This window comes from Coptis chinensis, chromosome 9, assembly GCF_015680905.1.
Source record: "Coptis chinensis isolate HL-2020 chromosome 9, ASM1568090v1, whole genome shotgun sequence".
Taxonomy (NCBI): Eukaryota; Viridiplantae; Streptophyta; class Magnoliopsida; order Ranunculales; family Ranunculaceae; genus Coptis; species Coptis chinensis.
The window spans coordinates 40,509,020-40,517,267 of record NC_141464.1 but is presented as its reverse complement, the minus strand read 5'-3'; the positions used below and the strand labels follow the sequence as shown (position 1 = coordinate 40,517,267).

At 34.6% G+C, this 8,248-nt stretch overlaps 1 protein-coding gene across 4 annotated transcripts; it reads left to right on the top strand.

Annotated features, from left to right (window-relative positions):
* The first annotated feature begins 393 nt into the window (after window positions 1-393).
* On the top strand, window positions 394-7,848 carry LOC147475989 (poly [ADP-ribose] polymerase 1-like). Of its 4 annotated transcripts, XR_015209412.1 has the most exons (9): window positions 394-514; window positions 822-871; window positions 997-1,183; window positions 1,466-1,656; window positions 3,079-3,635; window positions 3,786-3,832; window positions 4,767-4,886; window positions 7,227-7,309; window positions 7,455-7,830. XR_015209412.1 is itself a non-coding variant. In XM_086584860.1 (6 exons), the coding sequence occupies exons 4-6, from the start codon at window positions 1,566-1,568 to the stop codon at window positions 3,188-3,190; spliced, it is 507 nt and encodes a 168-aa protein (XP_086440986.1). In that variant the 5' UTR covers window positions 394-514; window positions 822-871; window positions 997-1,183; window positions 1,466-1,565; the 3' UTR covers window positions 3,191-3,735. The 4 variants fall into 4 exon arrangements, 1 of the variants encoding a protein (XP_086440986.1); XM_086584860.1 differs by lacking the exons at window positions 3,786-3,832; window positions 4,767-4,886; window positions 7,227-7,309; window positions 7,455-7,830 and adding an exon at window positions 1,755-2,058 and having other exon boundaries at window positions 3,079-3,735; XR_015209413.1 differs by lacking the exons at window positions 822-871; window positions 997-1,183; window positions 1,466-1,656 and having other exon boundaries at window positions 395-514; window positions 7,455-7,819.
* The last annotated feature ends 400 nt before the right edge of the window (window positions 7,849-8,248 follow it).

The window sequence follows — 8,248 nt, the reverse complement described above, 5'->3', positions numbered from 1 at the left end:
GACCCGATCTGCCCAGAAGCTACTAATTCGGTTGTAATTGTTCTTTCTTGAAAATGGAAATTCTGAAAAATGATTTCGAATTGTTTGATTTTTTTTTCTTGACAAACAAATCGTACAAGACGTAAAGGGTAATTTCTAAGCACATGTGCTTATTAGCTCATATATATATATATATAAGCTCGCTCACATTCTCTCTCCTCACCATATTGCTCCATTTTCCAACCCAAGCAATATGATTGGCTCCTAAAAAATCGGATAGAATAATAATTAGTAACACCTCCTTAGCTTTGTTTAAATCTCCCTAATCTATTCTTAATTTTGTATGGGCTCCTCAAACTAAACAAAATAAAAACCATTCCCTAATCATAAACACTTGGCACACTATTCTTTCTATCTCTTTTTCGCCCTTTTACCTACTAGCAAAGAACCAAAAAAAAACTAGCGAGTTTGTAAGTCTCTCCAAAAAGATAAATTGAAAATTCAAATCTGCTGAAGTTCCTTCAATTGATTACAGGTACCATTTATTTGTTTATTTAATTTTTTAAATTGTTAATTTTCCTTCGTAGGGTTTTATAAACTTTATTTTGGTAAAATGGTTCAGTCCTCAAGTTCGATGGGCGAAAGCTTCTAATAAACTTTTTCCTTCAACTCCGGCCATTTTTCTATTTTCTATTTTTCATTGAAGTATCACGTCATATTTTCTTAATGATCGCATCATTTTCACCGCACTAGTCTTTATTTTTTCAAGGGACATGCATTCGATGTGTTAAATCATGAGTCCTAAAAAAAAAACATTGAGTTATATCTTTATTTTGATGCAGATGTGGAATCATGCTACTTGCATATTGAGGACAACAAACCAGATCAAATCGTAAGTATAATTTGCAGTGATTTCCAATTAACTAGGAATTTCTATTTAAAAATAAAATGAATAAATGGGATTTCCATGCTGATTGTCCTTTATGTAATTGACTTTGCCCTGCATTATAATCTCAGCCTTGATGATGTTCAAGGCATAAACTCACTTGGATGGGAAGATCAGGAAATGATAAGGAAGTATATAGTGGGTGGTATGTCTTCCTCAAATATTACCACTGTTGCTGCTAATGTAGGTGGTATCGAGGTTTCACAAACTCCTGGTGCTACTTGAAGGAGATGTAGTTAGAAAATTATGAAGGGAGAGGTAAGTCATATTTTCCCGACAATAAAACCATAATTAGTCTTTGATCTTAGAAAGTCACAGATGAAAAAGGACCTACTTCTTAGGGTACCTGAAAGTTGAAAAGGATTCATTGTAGTATATGTTTATGGTAATAGGGTTTAGTGTCCTGATATGATTGGTACTAAATGTACTCAAAAGCTTAGAAAGGAAGGTTTAGTAGACCTTAAGAGGTTTCATAAGTATCCATATATTTCAATTGTCTTCTTTACCATTCTTTTGAGATGGTTTATTGTTTTTTTTTAGGTTCGCATATCAACCAAGCCAAAAGGGCAAGGTGCAAGGGGGGTGGCATGGCACAATGCAAGCTATTTTATAGAATCATCTCCATCTACCCAAGTAGAGAATGAAGTTATTAGGGTGGGAGAGCCTTTCTATTTCAGATCAGGAAGTTGTTAGTTCCTTGACTAGGAAGGGATGTTCCACCAACAAAAATGGTATGAATTTATCCAATTTTGTGAAAGTATTGATAATGTTAGTTTAAAGTTTGAGGCTTCATCATTTTAGTTTACTAAAACTTAAATGCCCTCTTCAGATTTAAATTTTGAGGCACATGTGGATGATGAACTTTTGAAAAAGCCTTCCAAAGGTGGAATGAAATGCAAAATTAGTACCAGTGATGGTCAAAAATCAAAAGTCCATAAATCTGAAGAACATGTTCCCGTCGGGGATGTACCAAATAAATCTAATTTGAAAAGTAAGCTGGAAGCTCAGAGCAAAAACTTGTGGGCAATACAAGACGATCTTCAAAAGCATGTGACAATGACAGAGCTGAGTGCGATGCTTGAGGCCAATCACTCATACTTAAGAGGATCAGAGCTCGAACTGCGAGATCGTTGGTAAATCTCTTCAAGCACTATGTCGTTATCGGTTCATACATAGGCTTAGACTCATTGTCTCATTTTCATTTCTAAGACCTTCTCTGGCTTCGAACTGTGATACGTTTATGTAACTATTAAAACCATAGTTTTTTACTTTTTGAGGTGTTTATCTATTCTAATTAGGGGTGACTTCAGATCGGATTGGATAAAGAGCTTTCGGAAAATTTTCTAATTTTTTTAGGATGGAAATATCCTTTCCAAATCCGATCTAATTATTTTTTGGATGAAAATTTCTTTTCCGAATTTAGAAAATTTGGAAAATCAGAAAATTTTCTGAAATTTCGGAATCAGCAAAATTCGAAAGTAAATCGGAAATTTGAATTATATAATCGGATTCTCTTTTAGGATAACCATTTTTTTTATCCTTATATTTATTTAGCAATCATTTTGAAATGTATTAATTCAATAAACAACTTAGACCTTTTGACACATTCATTCAACAAGTTTTTTCTTCGTGTTAATGTCTTAATTCAGTAAATAGGAAGATAAGAGAAAAAGTGACATGTACTAGAATGACAATATTGATTTCTTGAAATTGTGAGAGAAACAATGTTCTACTTCTCTAGGGTTTTTATTTGGTTTGTAAATTATATGTAGTTTTAATTTAGTAATTATATGAAATAGACGACTATATATTACAAATTTAGAAATTAATCGGAAATTGGACCGGATCGGATTTTGAAAACACATCCAATTATTTTTCGGAAAAATCGGATATCGGATCACATATATCATTGTCAAATTCGAAAAAATATCATATCAGAATCTGAAAAAATCGGACTGAACCTCAACCGCTCTTCAAACTTGGTAAGAGAAACTTTAACAGAGTTTTTATTTTTGTTTTTGTTTTTTATTTTTATTTTTCCCCATTCGGAAGGATCAGAAGTTCCACAAAGAAAATGAGTTTTTGATGGGACGTTGTTTGGAGATGGTGGAAGAAATGAAAATACTAAAAAATGCCTTGGCAAAATGTAACAGTGAACTGCAGGCGTCGAGAAATATGTGTACTAAAACAATGAGCAAGCGTAGAAGTTTAGAAGCACAGCTAGAGTCTGTTGATCAGCAAATTAAAGAACCTCCTCAAGATTGAATGTTCAGACACCCATTGAGAGTGAAAGCAATCCACTAAGCTCGATGTCTATGTCTGAAGATGGGAGGGACGAGGAAGGAAGTTGCATAGATTCTTGGGCTACAACCTTAGTTTCTGACTCTTACAAGTCAAGAAGGGGAGGAACATTGACAAACCTGTCAAGGTTGAGAACACATGAATCGGCTGAAACCTTATGGATGTTTTTCTTGAGATGGAAAGATTAGCATGTTCTACTGAACCCAATTGAGCTACCTTTGTTTCAGACAGTCCAAGTGATAAGAAAACTGAAAATGAAGACCAATGTTCTTTTATCAGCATCAGATTCAGTCCTTGCTAATGGCTGTTCCTCCCTAGAATTTCAATGATATTTAGGTCTGAAGCAAAGGATGCCGATATGAGGAGGATTCAATGTGTCATGCAGGACATGCAAGATGCTTATTTTCAGGTGAAATTAAAATATAAGAAGTGTAAGATTCTTCTTCTTTTCTTTTTTCTATTTCTTATTTTTATAATTTCAAGTCTACATTTATTTTTCTTTACACGATACTGCTTCGATATTTATTTATACATCTCTATTTTGGTTGACATAATGTAGTTCCAAGTATAAATGTCCCTAGGACTCTTGAGTTGGCTGCTCCTCAGGTTATTTTTGAACTCAACGTTTCCTCTGTGAGGCATAAGCATACAAGGGACTAAGGCTTAAAGTAGCTTGAGTTTGTTTTTAATAACTTGACAACATCAGATAGGGAGGCATGAATAAAGAGTATATATAAAGTCCTAATAGAAGGGTTTATGGAGGTTTGTAACTATTGCACATTCTTAACCTTTCTATTATCAGAAAAAGAATCTCTTAGATAGTGAAAATCTTATGGATAGATATGTAAAACAAATAGTTCATATGATCTTTTTTCCTTCAAATATAAGTTGAGTCATAGAATGGGGGAAAATGTGAAGTTTTTTCCATTTGCCAACTCTATGTTTCTTAGCTTAAGGTTGACTCTATGCTTCAATAGTTCGTGTATGCTATACCTTAGAATCGCATCTCTGCAAATTGAATTTTTTAATCAGTTTTCAATGCATTATATGTAAATCTGTTCAAAAATAATTTGTTAAATTTATTATTCGTATATTGTAATGTTCATTATGATTAGTGTGGATAGAGCACTTTATATTAGTTTTGGTTCATTACTGTTTTATTAAGAAAACATATGTCATTACTGTTTTCATTTTCAATGCGAACACAATACTGCCACTATTGAGAGCACAACGGTCTCAATGGGTTTAAGGAATCCAAATCCTAATTAAAGTTTCATTTGGATTTTTGGATAATGACTTATAACAATAATAGGAATTTTAAAATTTTATTTGTGTTCTTGCTTGTAAGTTTTTGTTTTCACTGAACTGTACTACTAGGTTAAGATATCAGATCGTATAAAGAGCTTCTTCCTGTGTTTGTGTCTTCGAAGAACTTATAGATAGTGAAACTTTCTAGAATCAAATTGTCTATGAGACTATGATTATTGTTTGTAATTGCGAATATTTTTGGTGTATTAGTTTGTATTATGTCTTATTGAAGGTCACCCTTGGGTTCGGGTCGATGGTGTGGCTCTTGATGAGCGAGCCTCTTGACTCAGCTGTCTTATCTCGCTTGAAGCAATTCTCGGGCATGAACAAGTTCAAGAAATTAGCAATCATAGTAAGTACTCGTGCCTATTTTACTAATGATACTTCTTTGTCAAATGGCCCAAATTGAGCACTGAGATTAAGGTGCTTTAAGGGTCTAGAGCAAAAAGCATTTACTTGAAGCATTAAATCTATCACGAATGTCTCAAAGTGTATGATATATTCATCTACAATAATCAACTTCTATTGATTCAAACTCTTTCATGTTATTCTAAGTTCAAACTATTTTTTCTGATTGTTAAATTCATAGATGACTCACAATAATTGTACACTGGCCATTGATTGTATGTTATAAGTACTTAATATTCTACTTTAACAATATGTTCATTGTTTGACACAATTAATTGTATTCGGGGGATTTCTATTATTATGTAGATTGTGATTAACTCGCAGAGTATGAATTCTTTTAAGTTAATATCATTGTTAATTACGAGGTTGTGAGCCAATTGGCAGCGAATTTGTTGGCTGCATGTTAAGTAGTGAAGGGATAATAAATTTTTAACACAAATTATCAAATCTTAGTCAGTAACTCAGTATTTACATTGCATTTTGAGAAGAAATGCAAACATTTATTAAGGTGCCCATAGTTACTACTCTTAGTGTGGGATTCATAACTCATGGGATTGTCCAAGTTACACTTAACTTGGAAAGATCACAGTCGAAACTCCGAAATATCAACTTCCAAAATCCACCACTGCACATGAGATCCGTAAATATTTCCCTTCTGTAGTAGCCCAGGTGACCTATGATCCTTCCCTGCATCGAAAAAGAAACCGAGATGTTGGCTTCAGTCCTGGCCAGTTACATTGGTGTCATTGGACAACCCCAAAATACCAAACCTAAAAGGATAGCCATGAGTGCACCTGTTATAACCTTAACGGAATCTGAAACAATAGCCATGACAGCACCTGTGGTCACGAAGAGTGTAAGTAGTGGCCAATCTGATCAGAAGAAGTTAGTGACAATGCATTTTGTGCTTCCATCTAAGTATACCAAGTCTAAAGAAGCACCAAAACCGATTAATGAGTAAAGGAGGGAGGATGGAGTATTCATGGTGTGATACGTTTTTCAAGAGTGCCAACAAAAGCTATAGTAGAAGAGAAGGTTGAGAAATTGATGAAAAGTTTGGAAAAATATGGGTACAAGTGATTGGAGACTATTTGATAGCAAGGTATAATCCGCCTTGAGCATTGCCTCCTTTGAAGACTAACGAAATCATGATCCGTATTGAGCTGGTGGAGAGTAACTGAGTCTGTCTTTCTTTTCTTTCTTTTTGGGTTTTGTTTAGCACCTGTAGTTTGCTTGCTTTTTATGCTTTGTACCTATAATTGGTTTACTCTATTGCCATTAAAACACTAAAGCCATGCATATACTAGCCGAGTGGCAGTTATCTTTACATCATTTTGAATAATGCATGTCACATATTAGAGTTTTCGATGGGGGAACAAGTCCCAGACTACACACTGCATGAAACAGTAGTATAGCCTAGGGATTTGAATCAAAAGGTAAGCACCAATTATGGCTTGACTAGCTTAAGACAGATCCACAGTTTCATACGAGATGGGACTGAAGCATAATGTTTGTTGCATGAAGTCAATTGAACGTATTAAAACATCACAAAGCTATTCATTAGTGATCTACACCTATTCCTTTGTAGCTCTAACCCAATTGTCGAAAGCAGCTCATGGAAGGGGTGACTGTTAGCCTAACCTATAAAGGAGAAGGATAAGAATATTAGAGAGGGTAACAAGTATATATACTTCTGCCCCAATTTTTAAAAGCATCAATACAACAACTATACAAGTTAAGAAAATCTCTTATGCACTGAAATAGGAAGCCTCATTAGAGACTGTTACTATTGTTAGTTCAATTCTCCACCACCACTCCGTGTCGGAACCTTTACCGACTGTCTCGGTTGTGGTGTCTTCGGTCCATTCTACTTTTGATGGAGGGAAAAGAGTAGTGGCATCGCCTTATGAGTTGAGTGTGGAATTGAGTTATGTAGTTGAAAGTGGACCGTTGGGGATAATTGTTGCAAAAGATGTCGAGGCGGCTGTTGTTGCTCCTGCCCCTGTAGTGGAAGTTCGAAACTAGCTCTTTCTTTGAATGTGGAATTGGGTTTTGTTGTTCCTTTTACTACAATTAATGCAGGGTGTTGTTAGTAGGAATTGAGAGTCTTTCGGTACCGACGTTTAGAGTTGGGTATACTATTACTACTGATGCTCTTGACAGTCTTTACAAGAAGGTAATATCTTATTTGAAGTTGTTAATGTTGCATTGTGATTGTATAGTTATCCATCCATTATTGATTTCTTTTGATTTTGATATAATTTTCTTATATAAAATGGATCAGTGGAATTCATAGATTAAGTCGAAGGGAGTCACTTGAGTGCATTGCTTGCAAAGGCTACTGCTCCGCTTCACTTACTCATGGTGGTCAGTCATTCTTTTCATTTATCTATAATCTTTATGAGTAATTATGGGTAGTTTTTTCATTGTTGTATTGTTTATTTATTTGGGATTTTGATACAATGTATGATTATGTGTGGCCATTGTTAAATTGATTTTTGACATTTTGCAGAGCGTTGACAATTTAATGGTATCGAACATCTGGGATATTATTTGTGGATGTTGTAAAAAAAAGAATTTGTTTTTACATCTAGCATTTGTTTCACAGCTACTGTTGGTTGGTAAGAAATAGAATTATATCAAAAGAGAAATAAAAAGAAAAAAAGAAAAAGAAAAATAAAGACAAAAAAAAAACATATAGGTGAAAATCCTTTCAAGGTGAAAGAGATTTTTTTTTGTTTCATCCAAGGTTTGGAAATGATACAGACGACCAATTCTAGAAGAGGGATTACTTCATCCATAAAATAGGATGTATGTGCTGTAATAGTACATTAACAATCAATAAATGGTGGAAGTTTAGTAAGTGACTATATAATTTTCTAAGCTAAGCTTCACATGCCACCCTGCAAGATCAATTTGTCCGGAAGTCAAGAACTCGGTAGCCTAAAGAATTTCTTTGGATGAGATTGGAATAACAGTGAACTATGTTACTAAAGATCTAGTACAATGTATATATGGAGGAAGACAAAAGGGGAATGCCAAGTTAAACACCGATGGTTCTTTGTCGAGGAAAATGGTCAGTAGAATTGGTGGGATTGTCAGAGACTCAGATGGCAAGGTACTATTGGCATACACTGGAGCAGGTGGTTGTCGGTCTGTTCTTTATCAAGAACTAAAAGCTATTTGGGCAGGTCTCCAAGGATGCAAAGCAATACAACAACTGAAGGTTGAGGTGGCTTCTGACTTATTGAGGGCAGTTAAGATCATACGACACCAAGAAATAGTACCATGGCATTGTGCCAATAT

Coding starts and splice junctions, on each gene's coding strand:
- LOC147475989 (XM_086584860.1), top strand. CDS start 1,566: ATGAAGTTATTAGGGTGGGAGAGCCTTTCTATTTCAGATCAGGAAGTT. Junction 1,657..1,754: donor ATGTTCCACCAACAAAAATG/GTATGAATTTAT, acceptor TGCCCTCTTCAG/ATTTAAATTTTGAGGCACAT. Junction 2,059..3,078: donor CTCGAACTGCGAGATCGTTG/GTAAATCTCTTC, acceptor AAAATGTAACAG/TGAACTGCAGGCGTCGAGAA.